This window comes from Carlito syrichta, unplaced genomic scaffold (genome assembly GCF_000164805.1).
Source record: "Carlito syrichta isolate Samal-C Ts95f unplaced genomic scaffold, Tarsius_syrichta-2.0.1 Scaffold311023, whole genome shotgun sequence".
Taxonomy (NCBI): Eukaryota; Metazoa; Chordata; class Mammalia; order Primates; family Tarsiidae; genus Carlito; species Carlito syrichta.
The window spans coordinates 7,973-31,547 of record NW_007255119.1 but is presented as its reverse complement, the minus strand read 5'-3'; the positions used below and the strand labels follow the sequence as shown (position 1 = coordinate 31,547).

The window sequence follows — 23,575 nt, the reverse complement described above, 5'->3', positions numbered from 1 at the left end:
CTTTCTCTCTTTTTTTCAGTCAATCTGGTCAAGGGTCTGTCAATCTTATTTATCCTTTCAAAGAACCAGTTTTTTGTCTTTTTTATCCTTTCTATGATGTTTTTATCTTCTATATCCTGCAATTGTGATTTTATCTTAGTAATCTGGTTTCTTCTGCTGAAGTTAGGATTTAGATAATCTTGCCTTTCCAACTCCCTTAGGCTGTTTACTTGTGATCTTTCTGTTTTCTTGATGTGTGCATGCAATGCTATGAATTTTCCTCTTAACACTGCTTTCATGGCATCCCATAGATTCTGATTAGATGTGTCTTTGTTTTGTGTGTTTCCAGGAGTCTTTTTATTTCTGTCTTGATTTCTGTATTGACCCAGAAGTTGGTCAGCAGCATGATGTTTAATGTCCATGTCTTTGTGTGTTTTGGGGGAATCTTCTTGGTGATGATATTTGTTTTTATTCCACTGTGACCTGAGAAGATGTGCAGTTTTATTTTGATATTTTGAAGTTTGTTCATGCCTGATTTATATCCAAGAATATGATTGATCTTAGAGTATGTCCCATGTGCTGATGAGTAGAATGTATACTCTGTGGATATTTGGTGGAGTGTTCTATAGATGTCTATTAAATTTATTGAGTTAAGATTCTGGATCTTCTTGTTGGTCTTTTGCCACAATGACCTATCTAGAGCTGTTAGTGGGGTATTTCAGTCTCCAACTATGATTGTGTGAGAGTCAATGTCCTCTCCAACCTTGAGTCTTAGCTGTCATTTGATCAGCCCCATACAGGCAGCTGTAATGCCATGGCCCCAGTTGCTTGGAGCCTGGCTCCAGAAGTTACTGTGACTCTGATCCTACACAATAGGAAAGCCAAGCCTGGGCCAAATAAAACAAAAAGCTTGATGGACCCACCTCCAATAAGACCCTGTTCTGGAGCCCCTTCCCAGAGAAACAGTCTAATATACCTTCCCCAAGCTGCTGAACTGTGGTTAACACATGCCCCTGGCTGAAAAACAGCCCAGTGGCCCCATCCCTGGCAAATCAGCCCATGTGTCCTGTGACTCTAACTGGTAAAACATCCTGACAGCTTTGTCCCTGGTGAACCAGTGCCTGAGCAACCTGTGTACTTGTACAGCTGGCTGAAAAAACAGCCTGGAAGCCCCATCTCTGTGTGCATGTGTGCACCCTAAGCCTGAGAACCATCCTGTCAAGCCCAACCAGGCAAAACTACCACCATAGGCACAAACTCCTGTAGCCTAGACCCTAGGGACTCAAAAACATCAATAACATAATAACAGTTGAAGAAACTGCATGGAGACTATACTATGTCCACCCAGAACCAAAGTTAATGTACCCATGTACTCTTATCCAACCAACACGCTAAGACCCATCTCCAGAAAAGAGTAGTAGCTGCAGTTTCAAGATGGTACTGTACTACAGCAGCTTGGGTAACGTAGAATGGGAAGTGCACAATGTGTGTTCCTACTCTAAGTTAGCACAGTCACATGAATTCTAGACTGCTCCCAAAATGGGATTCAGTGCTTGTGAGAACTGTGGGATTCTTTTATAATAAGGACTACAGGTGTCTATGGTGGTAATGAGTAATGGTGGGGGACTTCTGCTTGCATTTTCCCCATGAAGGGAAGTCCCTCCTGTTTCCAAGTCAATCCCAGAGATGGAGCAACAGAGATAAGGTGCCTCTCTCCCTTCTCAATGCTGCCATCCTGGGCTTCTGTGCTTCACAGAGATCTTGCCAGTTTGTAGCTATAGCTCAGCATGCTCCCTCAGCTGAATTGCAGTTGTTTATTGGTTGTTGTGGTCCTTTTTTATGGGTTGGACACACACCAGGCACCTCTAGTCAGCCATCTTGCTCTGTAGATGATTCTTAAAAGCATTTTTACCAAGCAAAAGAAAGCCAGACCTTAAAGACTACATACTATGTGATTCCATTTACACGACACTCTGGAAAAGGCAAAACTATAGGACAGAAAACAGACTAGTGGTTACCAGAAGTTGGAAGGAGAGATTGTCTATAAAGAGATAGCACTGGAGAATTTTGAGAGTGATGAAACAATTCTTTATGGACCTGTGCTGGTGGACACATGACTCTATATGTTTATCAAAATCCAAGGAATTGTATATCACAAAAGTAAATTTAAAAAATCAACCAGAGTATGCCAAGACAAATGGAATGCAGACTGAAAAATATATCTAATTATATTACAAATCAATCACATAACCAACCTCACTGAATAGGCTGGGGAAGAAAGGATCTGACCTAAGTCTTGAAAAACAGTGTTTTGACTGAATAAGCTACACCTAAAGACAAAAATAACTCTATACAAACACTGTACTCTAGTTCAGCAGTCAGCAAACTATAGCTTGTGAGCTGAACATCTGTTTTTGTAAGTAAAGTTTTATTTGAACACAGCCATGCTGTGTTTACATATTGTCTATGACTGTTTTCAAAATATAATGGCAGAGCTGACTAATTGCAACAGAGACCATATGACCTGCAAAACCTAAACTATTACTATCTGGCTCTTTAAGAAAAATTCTGCCAACCCCTGCTCTAATTGATAACTTTGTTTCTCAAAAAGGTATGGGTTAGCAATTCTGAAACGACTTTATTTGTATAGTAGGGCTGAACTAATAAATATATAGTAGATGTAGTAGATAATGAGACTCAGGTTTTTTACTGTTGAAGAAAGAAGTTAAAAATAAGGAATGGGGAAGGCAAGAGTGAACTTTTTTATCTAGTTTGGAGTAGGTAGTATGTGTGCATGTGTGTGTGTGTTTAATATAGGAATGTTTGTCTACCTATATGTTTCCTAGCTTTGTCCAATTTAGAGGAGCCAGAGGCAGTGAGTACACTTAGTGTCCAAATTTTAGTTTCTAAATGTCATTTTCAATAAAGGGAATCAGGCTCCATGGATAAGCAGTTGATTCAGGACTGGGCCAGGGAGGATGTAAGAGGAGTCTGGAGTATCTTATGGTCCTAGAGAGTAAAGAGGTGCTCAGAAAAGGATGGGACATGTCAAAGGAATACAGGAACCAACTGGCAAATGCTTCTAATGGCCAAAGCAAGAACAATTTGGACAACAAAATTACTATCATAGTATTGTATTATAACCCCCCAAAATAAATGCAATATCCATGAGTCCATACTGATATAAATAACTGAAAATGAATAAATAGGAGAAAGGAGGCAAATATTCCTTATGGGGGAATTTCAAGTAATAAATTTTAAAGAAATGAAGGAAATTAAAAATCGTCATTAGGCAAACACCACAATTATAATTGTTTCAGGAGAGATTTACTGATGGATACTAAAATCAGTGGATGAAAGTTTAAGCAGAAAGAGGATATTTGCATAGTCTTGAAATATCTTCCCCCACATATTTAAGTTATGAAGGGAAAATTGCAGTGGAGAAACACAGAAGACACCACTTTACCCAAAGTGACCAGGGTTAAAATCACCAGTAATAGGACATGTTGACATCATATACCCTCTCATACAATGCGCTGAGAAGAGCACATCCCCTCTCTGGTATCCTTCCCAATATACATAACCTCAGTTTCATCATGAGAAAACATCAAGCAAAATCAAACTGAGGAACGTTTGCAAAATAATTGATGAAAAATCTTTAAAAGTATCAAGGTCATGAAAAACAAGGAAAGACAGAAAAACTGTCACAGATTGGAGGAGACTAAGGAGACATGATGACTTTAATGCAATGTGGAATTCTGGATTGGATCCTGGAACAGAAAAAAAGGACAACTGGTGAAATCCAAATAAGTTATGTGCTTTGGTTAATAGTATTGTACCAAGGTTAAATTTTTTTGTTTTAATAAGTGTTCTGTGGTTATGAAAGATGTTAATATAAGCAGATGGTGGTTAATGGGTATAGTGGGACTCTCTATACTGTTTTTACAACTCTTCTGAAAACCTAAAATTATCTCAAAAATTTTTTAATGTTTTTTTAAAGCCTATGGTGTCTAATGAGTTGTGTGTGTATCTTTTGAGAAGGACCACATAGATTAGTTATTAAGCTGCACAGACTTACCCTAAGGTGGACAACCACAGAGAGGATACTGTTAGGGTCACTGCTTTAGGACAGAACCTGTAACATCGTCCTCACTTGAAATTGCATTACTCAGATAAGTTTCTGCTACTAGACTGATTTCAGGTTTTGTGTTTTTGTTTTAAAATATTATGTCTTTATTGGTGATACAGTATTGCAAAGGATGTATTTCTGATTAATTACATGGTTGTACCAATGTACAAACCTCTGACCTTTTTTCTCTGCATTCCCAGGGCCGTTATGGCTGCTGCCGCTTTCTACGAGATGGATATAAAACTCCTAAAGAGGTAGGGTTGTTTTTTGTTTTGTTTGTTTTGTTTTGTTTTTACCCTAAAATGAACCCAAGGTAGAATGGTCACTGCTATCTGCAGCTTCATTGAAAGAAAACAATTACCTCACTGATGGTACTTACAAAGATCCCTAAATAGGATAACAATAACTGATGTTTGCTATGTTTGTTGAGCTTAGTTGCCAAGTTCTCAAGTTGTAGGCCTTTCTGAATTCACAGAAGAAGGTGACGTCCTTCTACCTTTGACAGTTGGTTAGTTCCAGGAAAAACTACTGAAGGATGCTAAAATCAGAAGACAAAAGTTTAAGCAGAAACAATGTTTGCATTGTTTCAAAATATCTCCCCCAAAATATTTAATAATTACAAAAAGAGAAAATGTCTCACACACACGTGCGTGCACATGCAGAGAGAGTGAGAGAGTGAGAGAGAGAGAGAGAGAGACAGAGAGAAACACCATGGAATAATATGCAGCCATAAAAAATAAAATCATTTCCTTTGTAGCAACATGGATGGTTCTGGAGGCTGTATCATATGCAAATTAAATCAGAATGAAAAAACCAAACACTGTATGTTCTTACTTATATGTGGGAGCTAAACAATGGGTACTCACAGAAATAAAGATGGAAATAATAGACAATGGGAACACCAAAAGGGAGAAGGAAGGAGGGCAGTGAAAGTTCAAAAACTACATATCAGTTTCAATGTTCATTATTTGTGGAATGAGGACACCAGAAGCCTAATTTCTACCAGTACGTAATATACCCATGTACCCCTGAATCTACAATAAATTAAATTAAAAACAAAAAAAGAAAACTCCATCAGTAGATCTTTCTGGCCTCCCTTCCACCTTATGTAGTTAGTTAGTACTAAATAGTACTTGATCTTGAAAACATAAATTCCTTTTCTACTACTCAAAAGTTCTCCTTAGAAATATCAATGGAGAAAATTAAGTATTATTAAAGGAATTGAATGGTCAGTATGAAGCACTTTCACTGATAATGCAAACATTGTTTAAGACTTAGATTTGCTGATCAAGAGCCATTATATTTTTTAATCATCGAGCTCAAACTCTTCTGGCCTACTTCCTTTCTCCTACTTTATACTGTAGCCCTGATTTTGACTTCTGCCCCTACAAATTTACTAAAATTATGCTCTAAAACGTCATCATAACCTCCTAAATAATCAATTCAATAGACTTTTCTCAATTCTTATTCTCCTTAACTTCTCTATAGTGCATCAATGTTGCCTACCCCTAATTTTTTTCTCTTTTTTAAAAAAAATTATTTTATTACAGAGATGTGAGGTACAAGTAAGGGTTAACTACACAAGTAGACTGCATGCAGGTGAAGTTTGGACCTCCAACTGGCCCTCACTTCCCCTGGTTTAGAACCGGGTATGCTTTGTGCTGTTACATGCCCTCCCTCCCTCCCTTCCTTCCCTGGCAGTGCCCAGTGACTGCCCATTCCTCCCCTATGCTACTATGACTAGTGTTTGGGGCCCACTTAAGCATGAGAACATGCAGTATTCAGTTCTTTGTTTCTGTGGTAGATCACTAAGTATGATGGTCTCCAACTCCATTCAGTTTGCTGTGAAGTCCATGATTTTGTTCTTCTTTATGACTGCATAATACTCCATTGAAATTATTTTTCCTATTTTAATTCCCACACTACTCTATCCTGATTCTTCTCTTTCTGTCCTTCCTTCTCTTCACTATGAGGGTTTACCAAGATTCCTTTCTTAGACAGTTTGCTCATTTCGTATAATACTATTTTACAAAGCTCATCTATAACTTGTACTTTATGTGTCACCTATATGAGGATGATTCCCAAACCTTCATCTCTAGCTGCCTGTCTGAACATTTGTTTGTATGTCTTACAACTACCTAAAACTTAACAAGTATACAACAAAACTCAACTTTATTGCAAACCAATCATACTTCTTCATATACTCTTGTGATATCATTATTATCCCAATTCCACTAGTTAGACGTCACATCATGGAGTACTTGCTAAGGGAAGGGAGCATGTACATGCTCTGCCTTTCTGACTATCTTCTCTGAAACAATCAGTAGTGAAAGGCCATATTATAATACTCTGAACTGAAGATGTACATCTAGCCTCTGAGTGATAAGATAGACTTTGTTTATTGTGTTTTTAACCAGGATCCAAATCGTCTGTACTATGAACCTGCTGAGCTGAAGCTATTTGAAAATATTGAGTGTGAATGGCCATTGTTCTGGACATACTTTATCCTTGATGGAGTCTTCAGTGGCAATGCAGAACAGGTAATAAACTGGGAAAATAGCTCATGTTCTTATGTCTTCTTTCAGTTAATAAATGTACCAATCCTTGTCCAAATGGAAGTCTTCCTAGTAGGAAAAAGTCAGAGTTGTTTCCTAGACACTAGTAGCTGAGAGTACAAGTAAAGAGTTGGAAGACCTCGATTTTTTTTTTTTTTTGCTTCATTCCTAACCTTTGAGTAGCTCAAGTATTGTCATTGACTTCATTAGTTTCTCTGTACATAAGATGAAGGTTGTTTTTCTCCATTCACTAAAGAAGATATCCCTGGCCAGGTGCAGTGGTTTATACCTGTAATCCCAACACTTTGGGAGGCTGAGGTGGGAGGATCACTTGATCTCAGGAGTTCAAGACCAGCCTAGGCAACATAGCAAGACATCATCTCTACAAAAAAAAAAAATCAAAAAATTATCCGGGCATGATGGCACATGTCTGTAGTCCCAGCTGCTCAGGAGGCTAAGGTGGAAGGATTGTCTGAGCCCAGGAGTTCACGGCTGTGGTGAGTTGTGATCCAAAATGGTTGACAAAGTGAAATCCCAACACAAAAGAACAACAAAACGGATCAAAAACAAAGAAGATATCCCTAAAGTTCTTTGAATTTCACAAATAAAGGCATATTATAAATGCAAAGTACAGTCATTTCTGCTATAGTGACACATATGTGTTTTTTTTTAAATCACCATGCTATGCATATTTTAAAAATAAAAACTACAGAGCTTATTATAAAAAGGGGTGAGGAAGGGGCACAGCATGTAAAATGTTTGTAATATACAAAATGATAGTAACCTAATAAAAACATAGTTTTACACATGTTAAATAGTTTCTAAATACGTAAATTCCACAATAGTTATTTTACCTTGAAAAATACCTGAAGTTTGCTTGTGGAAGTGTGTTCACATATTCCCACCAGCTCACCTACCTGGCTTTCATGTCCACCACCCAATGTGCAACAGGAAGAGAAAATAAGAGAGAGAAAAAAGAGTGAGAGAAAAAGAACATAGACTGGAGAGGAAAAATTAAAAATAGACTGAGAAGGAAGGGGATAGATAGAGAGTGAGTGAAAAAGAGCATAGAAGGGGAGGAAAAAATTAAAAATAGTCTGAGAGGGAAGGGAGGTAGATAAAAGGGAAGGCACATGGCTGCACAGCCAGGGTGGCTGTCAGTAGGTTACAGCTTGTAAGTTATAAAATGGTGAAAGGAGTGTTATCTGAAATTATATAGAAAGTTCACCAACAGATGTGAATGGATACGGTTCATTTTCCTCCTGAGATGTGTACATGTGTGTGTCTTCTGTATTCTTACATGGCTCACTTCAGCTGAATACATTTTTAGTACAAAATTGTGTATAAGCAAACGTGAAATTCATGTTATGCTCAAGTTGCTCCCTAATTTATCAAAGGCATTGGAACAAAATTGTGTTTCAAAACAATTGCTATAGCAGAATTGACTATATGTTTTTCCATCATAAATTAGTTTTGTCTGGTTTTCCATTTTATGTATTGCTATGCTTCAAGAAATTGTTAAGCAAAGAACATAAACTTGACCATAATAAAAACCTAATTTAGCAGGTAAAAATGCAGTTTTAAAAGTGAATGCATCCTAAAGTCTAGAAGCTATACTTAATTATACATAGTAGATCAAAACAGGCCTTTGGAGGCAGACTGACTTGGGCTACACTCTGAAATCAACCATGTACTTGCTTTATGATCTTTCACAAATTCACAACCTCTTTGAGCCTTAATTTCTCTTTTTTAAAAAGCTTTACATAAAGGACAAAATTATGAACTTCATAGCAACTTGGATGAACTTAGAGTCTATAATACTGAGTGATCTATCACAGAAACAAAGAACTGAGTATCATGCTCTCACTCATAAGCGAACCTTGAACAATTATCATGATATTGTAAGAAAAGAATTGGCAGTAGTAGGAAACTGCCAGGGGTAGGGCGGGGGCAGGATTGGCAGTAGTGGGAATCTGCCAGGGGAGGGGGAGGCACACCTCATCAACAAGGGTACCTGCATAATGAACATTAGTATATCTAACCTTGAATTATATCCCACATCTTTAAAAAAAACAAAAAATTTAAGGTTTTAATTACACATACCTCCTAGGATGGTTGTTAAAATTAAGTACATGAAAGTATGCAAAACCTCTAGGATATTTGGCCTATAACAAGCATTTAATAAATGGTTCTTCCCTTTTATTTCCCTTTTCCTAGGTACATAAGCTCCTTTGCAATAGGATTTACTTTGGCTACAACCTCTCCTAGGTCCCCAAGGGAACTCTCTATAATATAGTCTCCTTTTTTCTGCCTTTATTTTATCTGCAGGTTCAAGAGTATAGAGAGGCTCTTGAAGCAGTCCTCATCAAGGGCAAAAATGGAGTCCCTCTTCTGCCAGAGCTGTATAGTGTTCCTCCTGACAGGGTAAGTTGGACAGTGCTATAACATGTAGCTGATAGACGAGGAGCAGAAGAGCTCGACAGGGATTCCTCATTTGAGTCAAATATTTTTTTCCTTATAACAGAATGACATTTTATTTATTATTATTATTGTTATTTTAGAGTTGTGGGGTACAAGTGAAGATTTACTACATAAGTAAGTTGCATGCAGGTGAAGTTTGGACTTCTAGCTGGCCCTCTCTCCTCCTGATAATGGGCCACGTACCCAGTGTGTTGCCAAGTGCTCCCCTCCCTCCTTCCCCTAGCAGTGTCCAACATCTGCCAATTCCACCAGTCTAGAGCAGAAGTGTCATTTCCTTAGAAACAACACAGGCCCACACAACTTGCCGAAGTTTACACAGATCTAGGATCCATAATCCCAACCAAGTATCTTCTAGTTTAGTCTTCTTTCCACTGTAATATTTTGATTGTAGTTCCTAGATAGTGGGTCCAATGTGACCCACTAATAACTATAGTATTGCTAATACTGATAAAGTTAGTGAATTATTCTAAACATTCATGAAGCATATGCAGTGTAAAGCATTTGTTAATAAAACCTTAAGAGCTAAGAGTCAAATAATTTTTAACCTTCATATTTTCATGTTCTAAATTTTTTCTTTGGATATAGGACAGCATAAATATAATTTTATTTCTTTAAAAATATATTTTTAAACAGTCTCAATTATGGCATTGTTGCACAGTGAGACAAGAACAAGACCAAACCTTAATGTTGAGAATGATGTAGATATCAGCAGGTAGAACTAGAGTGATATTCTGTGTGAGCTCTCAGAATTTGGTATTCTCTGCTTTGGGGCCAATAATCTCAAATTGTTTGAATAGATCAGACCTGGAAAAAGAAGCATGCTCTGTCTTTATTTCCCAAAATGCTAGTCAGATTCACCATTGTTCCTCTTCTTCATTGCAAAAGAGCACTAGACTTGGGAGAAATACAGTCTTCCATTCTGGTGGAGATGGACAGAATAAGCTCCTAGCAATATCAGCAGCATCTCCTGAGAGCTTGTTAGACATGAATTTCAGGCCCTGTCTCATACCTACTGAAGCAGAGTCTGCATTTTAACAAGATCCTCAGATGATCTGTATACATCTTCAATATTCAACGAGCATTGCCCTAGACTATAGTTATTGTGCTTAACTTTTCAGTGCATTGCATATGTGACTATACAGGATATGAATCACAATCCACACTCAGCCTTTTTACTGTCTAGTATCTTAAACCTTCTATTACCCCTCATCAGATCTCTTCATCTTTTCTTTTAGGTTGATGAAGAGTATCAAAATCCTCACACTGTGGACCGAATCCCCATGGGGAAGTTACCTCATATGTGGGGTCAGTCTCTATACATTTTAGGGAGCTTGATGGCAGAGGTAAGGGGAAACCCCAAGGCTATCCCACTTTTTTCTGCCTTAGTCACCATAAAAATCAGATTTGTGAGTAGTTCATTAAATGTTAAGAGTATATTTTGCCTCTTTCATTTTGTCTTAATTATAGTTTTTCCTCCAGGTCCTCAGAGTGGGAAGCTTGGCCAACCCTTGTCAAAAAGCTCTTGTTCCCTGGCAACCATGTCCCTCATGCTGCCCAGGGGTCCCTACTTTGGCACTGTTCTTGGTGTCAGTCAAGGGTCAGGCCCTAAATCTTTCCCTTCCAAAACTCTCCTCAGTGGCTTGCCTGGTGACTAACAGATGCAGTTGTGTTTAACTAGTTAATTATTGGTAATGGATTAAGTGTTAACTTTTACAGGAAACATGTTTTATTCTTTAATTGAATTAACTGGTAATTTTAGGTGCCATGATAAGTGATTAGGAGCATCATGACTTTTGTTTGTTTCTTTGTGGTTTTGCTTGTTTGTAAGGGACTTTCTAAATGTTCCTAACATCAAATTCTATTGAGATAGCCCTTGGTGAGGTGTTTGGGAATTTCTGACTTTGGGCCTAGCTTCTTTCTGACATTTTGAGCCTACACAAACGGGTTCTCTTTCTCAAAAGTTTTTCAGATTTGCTGTCAAATCTATTTCCCCACTCCATATTATTTTAATAAAATATAACCCAGACTCTTGGAGGATGGAGGGTGTGACTTAGAAATCCTTTCTGAGCTAGACTCTTTGACCTGTTTGTATGACTAGTGATTTTCTTCAGCTGTTTTGTTCACTTGAGCTCCCCCACCCCATGCCCATGGCTATTTGATTACCTTTAGTTGACATTACTAAATGAATCTAGCTATAATGACCAGAATGTTTTTTAAAATAATTCTTACCGGATGACTTTCTCACTCAATTGGAATAAATTAAATGCAATGAAAAAAAGAAGTAGATGTGTGGTATTCTTAAGCACAAAGTGGATGAGTTCATCCCATTTCATAAAGGACAGAAACTCAAGTCAAGGCAAAAGATTTCTGCTGAGCAAAAGGCACAGCAAACATATGAACAAGTGAGAAAACAGCAGGACTAATGTCTTAAATTACTTACAAGCATTGTGGCCTGATCATTGAATCATATGAATACCAGAGAAGATAAACAAGTAACCAGAAAATTTTGTCTGCTTATAAGTTATATGCCACCTATTTCCAAAAAAAAAAAAAAAAGATTTGTGACAGCTAATAGAAATTATCTCCAGATAAAATTAATTTCAGTGTGAATTGAGGAAGTTCAAACATTTTCATACAATGAAGGCCTTTATTTTCTTTCTTTACCTGCCTCTTGAATGTTATGGTACAGGATCATGGACAGAGGAATGTTGTTTCTCCTCAAACATTAGGGGTTTTCTGAGACTTCATAATTTGTCTTTTTATTATTTTTCTTTAGGGATTTTTAGCTCCTGGAGAAATTGATCCCCTGAATCGTAGGTTTTCCACTGTGCCAAAGCCAGATGTTGTGGTTCAAGGTATGTATTCTTACTTTCAGCAGCAGAAACTTTATATTAAAGGTCTGATTAGGGACAGAGATCTTTGAGCCAGTAGATTATGATTTTATTTTTCATCTTACATTTTATTAGACTTCAAAAAGTATATAATGAACTTGGTTCAGTTTAGTTTCAAAATTGCTGTTAATCTTAATCATGAAAACATAAACAATGTTCTATGTCAGAGAACTCCAAAATATTACTTGACACTCTTAACCACTCATATCTGGAAACTCTTTTTTTTTTCTCATTGTCATGGTATTTTAGCCTCCTGGTTATCTCTTTCTATCTGACCACTCCTTCCATATTTTTTCTGCTAGCAAGCTCCTTTCTGTTTATATCCTCCTAATGGTTCTATACTTGATCTCATATTCTTTTTGTATTTATGCCCTGTATTAGTTTGCTAGGGCTGCCTCCCTCATAATAAATTTGCTTCCATGGCTCCACCTATTACCTCTTTGGAGAGTACTCCAAACCTTTATTTTTGTTCCTATCAATCAACTTTAATTTTGGAGTATCTAGTCTATGCAAACCACTGGACTGGATTTTATAAATGTGTTAAGAATTCTAATCAAAATATCTATAAAACATCTCTAACACCTATACTTCAAACACAAAACTGACTTCTTTTGTCTTCATCCCATCCGTTTATCTCTCCCAAGAAAAGCAGATTTTTCTACCATCCTTATCTCTCTCAGTGATATCATCATTATTCTAGTATCCTAGGGTAGAAGGCTTGAGGTGATTTTTGACTCTTCAACATCCCTATCCAATATGGTGTTAAGTCCTGCCGTGAAGTTACTTTGAAATGTTTCCATTCACTTGACTTTGGGGTTGGTTCTATATGGAAAATAATCCTGTGTGTTATTTACTTATTTATTTTAAAATGTTAGATTTAGGGGGTATGCATGTGTTTTCATTACATGCACATATTGTGTAGTGGTGGGTATTGGGTCTTGGGAGGCCCATTCCTCAGATAGTGAACACTGTGTCCCATAGGTAGTTTCTGAACCCTAACCTTCCTTTCTTCTCCCCCTTACTGGTGTCCACAGTGTCTATTATTTCCATCTTTGTGACTGCTTAGCTCCCACATATAAGTGAGAACATGCGGTGTTTGGCTTTTTGTTTCATAGTCACTATACTTAAGATGATGGTCTCCATCTCCATCTCCATCCATGTTGCCGCAAAGGACATGATCTCATTCTTCTTTTTGACTGTGTAGTGTTCCATGGTGTATATATACCACATTTTCAGTATCTACTGATCGGTTGATGGCCATTTAAGTTGATTTTACATCTTTGCAATTATGAATTGTGCTGTGATGAGCGTGCGGATGCAGGTGCCTTTTTTATATAACGACCTCTGTTCCTTAGGGTAGATACCTAGTAGGGGGGTTGCTGGATCAAATAGTAGATCTACTTCTAGTTCTTTGAGAAGTCTCCATACCGCTTTCCATGGAGGTTGTACTAATTTACACTCCCACCAAGAGTGTATAAGTGTTCCCTTTTCTCCACATCCATGCCGACATCTATTTTTTTATTTTTTTATTTTTTTAATAATGACCATTCTGACTAGTGTAAGGTCGTATCTCATTGTGGTTTTAATTTGCATTTCCCTAATTATAAGTGATGTTGAGTATTTTTCATGTTTGTGGCCCATTTGTGTATATTCTTTTGAGAGATATCTGTTCATGTTGTTTGCCCACTTTCTTTTTATTATTTTTATTTTAAAGATGTGGGGAACAATTCAGAGTTAGGTATGCAAATGGTCATTGTGCAGGTAAAGTTTGGGCCACTTTCTAATGGGGTTATTTGCTTTTTTCTTGCTGATTTGTTTGCATTCTTTGTGGATTATTAGTCCTTTGTCAGATGCATACTTTGTGAATATCTTCTCCTATGTTGTGGGTTGCTTATTTTCTCTGTTGAATATTTATTTGACTGTGCAGAAGCTTTTTAGTTTAATTAAGTTCCACTAATTTATTTTTGTTTTTGTTGCATTTGCTTTGGGGCTTTTAGCCATGAATTCTTTGCCTCAGCTGATGTCAAAAAGAATTTTTCCTAGGTTTTCTTCTGGAATTTGTATGGTCTCGGGACTGACATTTAAGTCTTTAATCCATCTTGAGTTAATTTTTGTACATGGGAGAGATAGGGATCAAGTTTCATTTTTCTGTATGTAGCTATCTAATTTTCTCAGCACCATTTGTTGAATAGGGTGTCCTTTCCCCAGTATATGTTTGTCTGCTTCATCAAAAATCAGTTGGTTGTAGGTATTTGCGTTTACTTCTGTATTCTCTATTCTGTTCCATTGGTCCATGTGTTTTCTCTTGTACCAATACCATGCTGTTTTGGTTACTACAGCCTTGTGATATAATTTGAAGTCAGGTAACGTGATGCCTTCAGCTTTGTTCGATCGCTTTGACTATTCTGGCTCCTTTTTTATGTCATATGAATTTTAGGATTGTTTTTTTCTAATTCTGTGAAAAATGACTAGGTAGTTTGACAGGAATTGGATTAAATTTGTAGGTAACTTTGGGTAATATGGTCATTTTAATAATGTTAATTCTTCCAATCCACGGTCATAGATCCTGTGTCTTTTCTAAACCTTCTTATACTTGCATCCCATGTGGTCATACAGGTAGTTCTTGCTTATTAATGCATATAGCAAACATTATATAAAGATCATTACTCTTCTCTTCCCATAAGAAAGCTTGTTCTCCTTTGAGAAGTATGCCATCTGGTTATATTGATCTCCTGGTTGCTCTAATTCATTCATTGAAGACTTTGAGGCTTGGCTCACAGCCTTCCCCTTTGTCCCTAGTTTCTACCATATAGCTAGATTTTGGAATTTGTGTAGGTGCCCACTAATATTTTAGCCTCAAAATTGAATTGTTGGATATCCTTCTACCTCTGCTTTTAACCACCCACTCCAAAGACCAAACTTTAGGACTCTTCCACCTTAGATATCTAAAATTCCAATATTCTGTTCTCTTGTCATAGCCACATATTGTTTCAGCTTTCTTTTTTCTTCCCATTACACTTGTCTATTTTCTTCTAGTCTACCCTTCCCTACCTCATGGTTGATGCATCTAAATCTCTCAGTCACCAACGCACAATATTTTTACTACATCCACCAGAAAAATCACAGCCTCAGATTACTCTTACAATCTGTGTTTTCTGATCCTCTATCTGATATGCTAAAATCTATTGGGGAAAAAATCACACAAATGAGCAGAGTAATGACACTGGAAATCCATGGTCTTCATCTCAGTTAGTGCCTCCTGTTAGTCCTTGTTCTTATCATTAGTCAGCATTTTCATGCTTCTCAACCACTATACCAAACTTTCTTTGTTTCCAACCCCAACCCCTGTTTTCAGCCTAATTGTTGACCTGATACTTTATGCCTGATAATCTTAATATTCTGACCTTTGTCAGTTTTCCAACCCTCCCCATCTCTACAATCTTACCCATCTTTGCCTCCTTTACTACAATCTTAGCCAAAGGGTTTCTTCTCCTATTTAAAACCAAGTCCTCCTTCTGGTGCTTGATCCTGTCCTCTTCCCCAGGCTTCTCTAGAAATTTACTCTTTCCTGTAAACTGCAAACTCTCCCACCCTACTGGCTCTGCTTTTTTTTTTTATGTCTACTGACATGTTCATCTCCCTCTAGTTATACTTTATAGCTCCTTTCTTCTCCATTAAAACTTTTTATTGTTTATATTCTCTTTATTTATCAGTCCTTTATAGCCTGGCATATTGCTCTGAAAAAAGCTCTTGCTTATGTTACCAGTGACCTCTATATTGCCAAATTTGGTAGATATTTTTCAATTTGCGTCTTATTGGATCTTTCTATTCCATTTATCATTTATCTTTCTGGAAACTCTTAACCCCCATGACTTCTATGATACCATACTCTCTTGGATCTCACTCAACCTAGATTTAGCACTTTTCTGTCCCCCATTTAGGTCTTCTTCTTCTCTTTGCCCCTTAACTGTTTCCAAGAATTCTGTTTCCAAGAATTCTGTCCCTTAGCCCACTGCTTTTCTTACTCTGAATATTCATTCCCCTTTTTCTATATTCTTTCTTCTTCCCTTACTCTCAAAAGATGATCTCACCTATACCACAGAGAAAATATAAGCCATGAGATAAGAACTCTCCCACCCCACCCCTGGCTTTTTTTCATTTGCTCATTCCTTATATATTGGAATTTCTCAAGGTTCTAGGTCTTCTTCTCTATTTATTCTCCTTGACCTTTCTCATCTCTTTCTATACTAATGACTCCTGGATCTATATTAGCTTCTTTTAAGATAGCCTCACTCAGGTGTTTTACATGCTCTGTAAATTTCTACAAATCTAAAATTAACCAGCTGCACCCTGCTAGCACTACATTACCCTCCTGTGTGCTTGTATGATTTTTTTCCTCCTATGTGCTTGTATGATTAAATGGCAATCCATTCTCCCAGTTGTGCAAATAAATAGTCTGAGAAATCCTTCTCAACCTCTCTCTCTCTCTCTCTCTCTCTCACACACACACACACACACACACACACACACACACCTCCTACACTCAGTTAACAAGTTATATCTTTTTTACTTCCTAAAGAATTCTGAAATCCATAGTTTTCTCCAATATCAATATCTTGATAGTAATATCAGTAATCAACATCGCTTGCTAGCATTACTTGCAACAACTTTTTCACTGGTCTCTGTCTTCATTCCAGGCCCTCTGCTGTCTATCAGTTTATTGTCTTATCATCAGCCTCAATATACTCTTTAAGATGCTTGTATGGAAGTGCTATTTCTCTGATTATAGCTCTGCAGGGGCTTCCCAGTGGCAGTCTCCTTAATATGGCTTAAAAGGTTCTTTATGATCTGGCCCCGACCCCATCTTCAACTTCATTTCTCACCACTGCCTTTTTATACTTCATGCTCCTGCCATGAAGAGCTTTTTATAATTCCTAACTCTGCCTTGTTCTCTGTTCCCTTGAGCCTTGCCCATACTGTTTCTTCTGTCTAAAACAATTTCTCCCTTATTTTAGTCATCGCCTCTCCCAAATTGACTCCCATTTAGCCCTCCAGCAAGACTCAATATCAGTGTCATTTTCTCCATATGAGGGTCATGCTTTTCTATGTATCCCTAGCATTTGGCTATGCTTAGAACATAAGAACTAAATAAAAATTGTCTAAATATTTTACAAAACATTTTTAAAATCTTATTTGGCTCGGGTTGAATGTATTCCTGGAGCCCCAGAGTGTTGTTCACTTGATTCTCCTTCAGTCCCCTGTATTCTTACTGCCAATTGCATTGCCCCCTGCAGAACCCTGAGGCTCAGGAGACTGTAGTTTGGAAATCATTGCCCAAAGATAAAATACGAAATCCTTAAAGTGACACATGTGCCCTTCATGATGATCTTACTTGTCTAGAAATGTTCTAGATTTACTTTTTTGCCAGTATCTAAGGTACATCATACTACAGAAATATTGAAGTGTATGGGGTTTTCCCCCACCTTCTCCTGCCATACACAACCACACTTTTTCATTTCCATGCTTGTAGTTCATTCTGGACCCTCGACCTAGAATGGTTATACCCTTCCTATCCCTTTCTTTCTCTTGGCTTACTTATTTATTCTTTCAAATTCAATTTAGGTATTCAATCTTTTAAGAAGCCTTTCTTGAAACCACCCTTCCCAACCCCAAACTACATAGGGGTCACTCATGGGTGGTCTCATAATGTTTTGTGTGTTTATCTCTATTCACCTAGCAGGTTATTTTATAATCAGTTTATATGAGTGCTATTGAGTGAGAGACTAATTTATTCATCTCTACATTCCTAGTGCCTAGCATAGTATATTATCCATTTAGGTACTTAACAAATTGCTTTTTAATGAATGGGTGGATTACCACAAGTATTTTCTTGGACTGCCCTCAACCTACTGTTGTTCTTCCTCTGTACTTTTTCCCTAAAAAAAAAAAACTCTTTCATTTTCATGTTTTTAGTTACAAGTAATCAAGATGGTGTTATGTTCAGGGGACTCTGTAATCAACAATATCCTGCATATCCCAGTCTAGACCACAGCAACCCATTAGCGTGAGGTTGCCAAGATAGAAAATTACACCAAGGATAATGGCAAAAGAAAGCAAAGTAGTACTTCATTAACTAAGCTTTTGCCTCAGAAACTCAACATAGAAAATACTGGCAAGCTGAAATGAACAAAGTGGAACATTGTTTTTCCTGTGAACAATCCAACACATCTACCATCACTGGGAGAGCAGTTTGCCCCTGGTGCTTAGTGTCAAGCCAGCTAAAGCTTTACTTGGATTACTGGCCCCATCCAGGTATCTGTCCCATAGAAGGAACATGAAAAGAAGAATCAGGGAGCTGACCTGGCCTCCTCCCTTGTGAATAGACTTATTAAGAGAAATAAAATAGAGCTGTCCAGACTTCTCAGTCTCTGAGTCTAGAGAAGTGTCATCCCCATCTCTCCCCACCTCACTGCCTCCAAAACACACATACGTACACACACAATTTCAGTTATAATGCCTTCTGTATGTTGATGACTCAAATCTTTATCCCCAATTCACCCTGCCTTCTATCATTCTCTAGCTATAGGGCAACTGTTGTCATGAGGGTGTTCTTAATTACCCTCACATTCATGGCTCTGACCTTAAGTGTACTGATATGAAAGAACTTGGGGAATCGGTGTTTACCAAATCTATAATAAACTTCATGATGCATCTAAACATGAAGTCTCAGATATAAAGAGTGTGGCATTCACTAGAAATCATAGCCAAAAAGCACAATCTAATACTCTAGTCATGAGCTTTTTTCCTTTTCCATTTAGATCATATTAAGTACTTAGTATGATATCTGTTTCATCAAAGTTCCTCAATAACTGTTTGTTTCCTCCCATTCCCTTTTCTTCCCCTTTAAAAGATACAATGCAGCTTGCGAGACTTTTTTTTAGCTTCCTATTCATATAAAATTTTCTGTTGACCTCCTCTTCTTTCTTTTCTACAGTCTCCATTCTAGCTGAAACAGAAGAAATCAAGTCCATTTTAAAGGACAAGGGAATTGATGTGGAGACCATTGCTGAGGTATACCCCATCAGAGTCCAACCAGCTCGTATTCTCAGCCACATTTATTCTAGCCTAGGTAAGCAGATTGGCCAACCTGCTAAAATCAAAGCACTATTTGATACAGGGTGGTTTTCTTCCTTTTTTTCTTGATTTTATGTTGCTTATTAAACTAGATCTGAGAAGGAATTGAGAGTCTCTGGAGTCCAAGTTTCTAACTCTATCTATTCTGAGCAGTCTTGATAATACTAGATGTGTTTTATTAACCCTTTGGGTACTTAAGGTATGACTGTTATCAGCCAATACTATATCTTTATTCCAAGTGTGTGCTTAAATAACTTGTTCTTCCCTTTCTTGGAATCTATTTATCTGTTTCAAAAAATGCTAATTTTATGTGAAGCAATAGCAAAGGAATTTGTTTTTAGGACTTTTATAGTTTGTCATGTAATGAACTAGTTGGTAATATTAAAAACTCCTTAATATAATGCTTATTTTAATTCGTACTTATTTTTCAATTATTTATGTATTAAATTTAGTGATGTACTTTTCATATTAAAGAAATTACTACCCTGTTATCTATAAAAAGGGTATACAAAATTTCTAAACTACCTTTGTGGAAGACTGAATCATGACCCTTAAAGATATCCAGGTGCTAATTCTTAGATCCTATGGAAATTACCTTATATGGCAAAACGGACTTTGTACCTACAAGTTAGGGAGTTTGAGATGGGGAAATTATCCTGAACTATTCAGGTAAGCCCTAAATGTAATCACAAGTGTTTTTATAAGAGAGAATGGGAGGAAGACCAGACTTTTAGAAGTAGGAAATATGACATAAGGCTATGACAGTAGGAATACCCACACATCCTCTAGAAGTTGGAAGAGGCAAGGAATAGATTCTTCCCTGGAACATCCAGAAGGAATTAGCTCTCATTATGATTTTAGCTCCATGATGTTCAGTTTGGACTTCTGATCTCTAGAACTATATGAGTATAAATTTACATTGTTTTAAGCCACTAAGTTTGTGGTTATTTGTTACAGAACCAACAGGAAATTAATACAATATTAAATCAAGGCACAAGAAGGTATCTTTGTAAATAAACATTGTATCTTAGACAGTGGATTGCCACATATAAACCCAGAGCCTAGTTTGTGTATGTATGTATGTTTGTACTTTTTTCCTCATCACCAGAAATGGCCTATTAGTAATTACAGCTAAGAGAAATCTCGTCCAGCTCAGAGCCAATCTCCTTCCATTTTTACTAACACCAACTCCACTCTCAATTTCTTTGTTGTAATGTAGATCTAAATTGAGAGATCAACCAAAGAGGAAAGGACCAAGAGCTAGAGCTGATGTTTCTCTCTCCTAGACACCCATATTGTATACTAGCAAGACTTGAACTGTTTGGGTTCTAGAGCTAGTAACACTGCATCTGGCTTTAGGAACGTATGGATTTCTCTCCTCTTCCTTCCTAGCTATGATGTAGAAGTCACTTTAAAGAAAAAAATTCAAATGCAGCAAGATTGGAATTGTTTTAAGTTTTATTATTATTATTACTAGTATTATTATTAAGATGTGAGGTACAATTCAGGATTAGGTATACAAACATTGATTATGCAGGTACCCTTTTTGATGAGGTATGCCCCTCCCTCATCTAGAAGTTTCTCTCAACTGCCAATCCCACCCCCTCCCCCAACAGTTTCCCACTACTGCCAATCCCTTTCTTATAGTATTATAATTGTTCAAGGTCCACTTATGAGTGAGAACATATGGTACTCTGTTCTTTGTTTCTGTGATAGATCATTGAGTAAGATCGACTCTAAATCCATCCAAGTTGCTGCAAAGTCCATATGTTTGTCCTTCTTTATGGCTGCATAGCATTCCATTGTGTATATGTACCACATTTTTTTAATTGAGTCAAGCTTAGGATCTACAAGGAACTCAAATGTGCCAAGAGGAAAAAAACAAACAGCCCATTAAAAAGCAGGCAAAAGATATGGATAGACACTTCTCAAAAGAAGATATACGGGCAGCCAAAAGACACATGAAAAAGTTCTTAATCATCAGAGAAATGCAAATCAAAACCACATTGAGATACCACCTAACCCCAGTAAGAATGGCCATCATTAATAAAACAAACAACAACAGATGCTGGCAAGGATGTGGAGAAAAAGGAATGCTTCTACACTGCTGGTGGGGATGCAAACTAGTACAACCTCTTTGGAAGACAGTATGGCAGTTTCTGAAAGAACTAGAAATCGACCTTCCATATGACCCAGCAATTCTCCTATTGGGAATATACCTGGAGGAACTCAAATCATTTTACAAAAAAGATACCTGCACACATATGTTTGTTGCAGCTCTATTCACAATAGCAAGATTGGAATTTTTTAAAGAAACTTTGCTTTAAAAAAGACAACGGAAAACTAAAGTGTAAAAACATAGATACTAACAAATTTATTGAATATAATTCTCAGATCCTAATGAACTTCTAAAATCTAGTCACAGGCAAGCTTGAATATTATAAAATACTGAGCACCTCTTTCCCTCCCCTTGCTCAACCCTATCTAAGGTAAATGCCACGTTAGGCTCTGAAACTTCTTAGGTAGATTTGGGTTGATGCTTTGCTAAGTGGGATATGTACCTCAATCCTTCTCAGAACTTGCTTCCTGTTTTCATCTCCTTGGCTATTCCTTCTAGCCCCATACTATAATGTACTTGTAGTCTCCAGCTACCAGTCCACTAGTACCAAATCCCTTGAGATAAGGAAGGTATTTCCCTATCTGACCAAAATCTTGCCCCTCTTGGTATTAGTTGATCTTGCAGTCACCTTCTTTGTTTCTATCATGTCCATTGTTCTAAATCAGCATAATCTTACCAGGAAGTAACTTCCAAGCTCTGGGACATTGTTCCTGGAATCTGCCTACCTCACATCAGGTCTCTCCACCAAACAAAAACAATCTCCTTACTATATTTATTTGTTCAAAGACTAGACTAGACTCCATTTTAGCCTCTTACTAAGTTTTTATTTTCTAGCCAAAGGAAATAAGGACTGATGCGTCCTGAGTTTAATAAATCATCAAACATTTTGGGAACTCAAATAACAAGCTAAATTTATCTTCCTGATATACCTTTTCATTTGCTTCATTCATTCATGAACCTTTATTGCTCCCTTATTATGTACTGGCACTGAGCTAGATGCTGTGGGAGGCATATACTTGCAACCGAATAATCATAGTATAATCACATGCATGCTAGAATGATGATGTTATGTACAAAGTACAGGAGAAAGAGGATAGATTTGCCTGAGAAAGTTAGGAAAGGAATGCTAGATGAGGCAATGCTTGATGACTTATCAGTCAAACAAGTGACTCTTCAAAATTCTATTACTGCAACAGTTTCACGATAACAAAATTGTTTTAAACATACATCAACTATGAAGGAAAAAGGGATATTTATTTACCAGGTATATTTATTTATATATGTTAACTAAACAGAGTTCTCTGCCTCACCTCAAATATTAAGTATTTCATGATGAGCTCCATAATATCCTTTCCTACTTTTTTAAATCATGAAGTTAATACACTTTGTGGATGTAAGAACTTAATAAGTATTAAACTCAAATCTTTATATAATGCTAATTAGTTTCTAATCTACTGGTACACATTGACATATGTTCATAGTTATATTTAGTGTGTATATATTAACTTACATTCTGTTTGTTTTTACTTTCCACATACTGAAATCGCTATGTAGTAGTTCATCAAATTAAAGTAATTATTCCCTTATTATTGGTGATTGAATTGTTTCTAAAATCTTCATCTTTCTATGAATGCCTTTATATAGACCACTGTTTTCTTAGAGTTTATTTTCAGAAAAAGGATTCTGGATAGTAGTATCAACAGCTTTGTAGCTCTTGTTGCATGTTGCCAGATAATTCTTTTAAAAGACTAACTCATTTATAGTGATATTAATATGATATAGAAGATACTTTTTTTTACTGCCCTACTGACATTGGATTTTTTGTTAGGTTAATATTATTTAATATTTATTTTAATTTTTTTTCATTTCCAGTGAAATATACAGTTTTCCATTTTTGCTTTACCTTTATTTTAACTGTATATCTATTGTTGCTTGCTTATCTATTAGAGTATGTACATTTTTGTATGTGATTATCATTTTTAAAATATATTTTATAGTAAGCTTTTATCAATAAAATTTATAATATATATGCATATATATTTCCTAGCCTGTTGCTTTACTTTAGATAATTATTTTCTTGCCTTTGTGCAAATCTTTAAATATTAAATACATCGATTTTATCAGATACATTTTTATGACTTTTTTCTTAGATCTTTTTTTTTTAATAATCAATATTTTTATTTTGATATTGTGGGGTACAGTTAAGGGTTAGGTATACAAATATGGTTTGTTCAGGTACCCTTGTTGATAAGAGGTGTCTCCCCGTCCTCAGACAGATATTTCTACC

General features: G+C 36.7%; 1 protein-coding gene across 1 annotated transcript in view; it reads left to right on the top strand.

The window, feature by feature from the left end:
• The window catches only part of LOC103270991 (phosphorylase b kinase regulatory subunit alpha, skeletal muscle isoform), a gene marked incomplete at its 3' end in the record, with an annotated part of 78,619 nt that extends 59,406 nt beyond the window's left edge, over positions 1-19,213 (top strand). The window contains exons 9-14 of the mRNA XM_008068471.2: positions 4,309-4,362; positions 6,526-6,648; positions 8,992-9,087; positions 10,380-10,487; positions 11,921-11,999; positions 19,030-19,213. Of these exons, the coding sequence (XP_008066662.1) occupies positions 4,309-4,362; positions 6,526-6,648; positions 8,992-9,087; positions 10,380-10,487; positions 11,921-11,999; positions 19,030-19,213 (644 nt within the window). The remainder of the gene's footprint in view (positions 1-4,308; positions 4,363-6,525; positions 6,649-8,991; positions 9,088-10,379; positions 10,488-11,920; positions 12,000-19,029) is intronic.
• Positions 19,214-23,575: the final 4,362 nt, after the last annotated feature.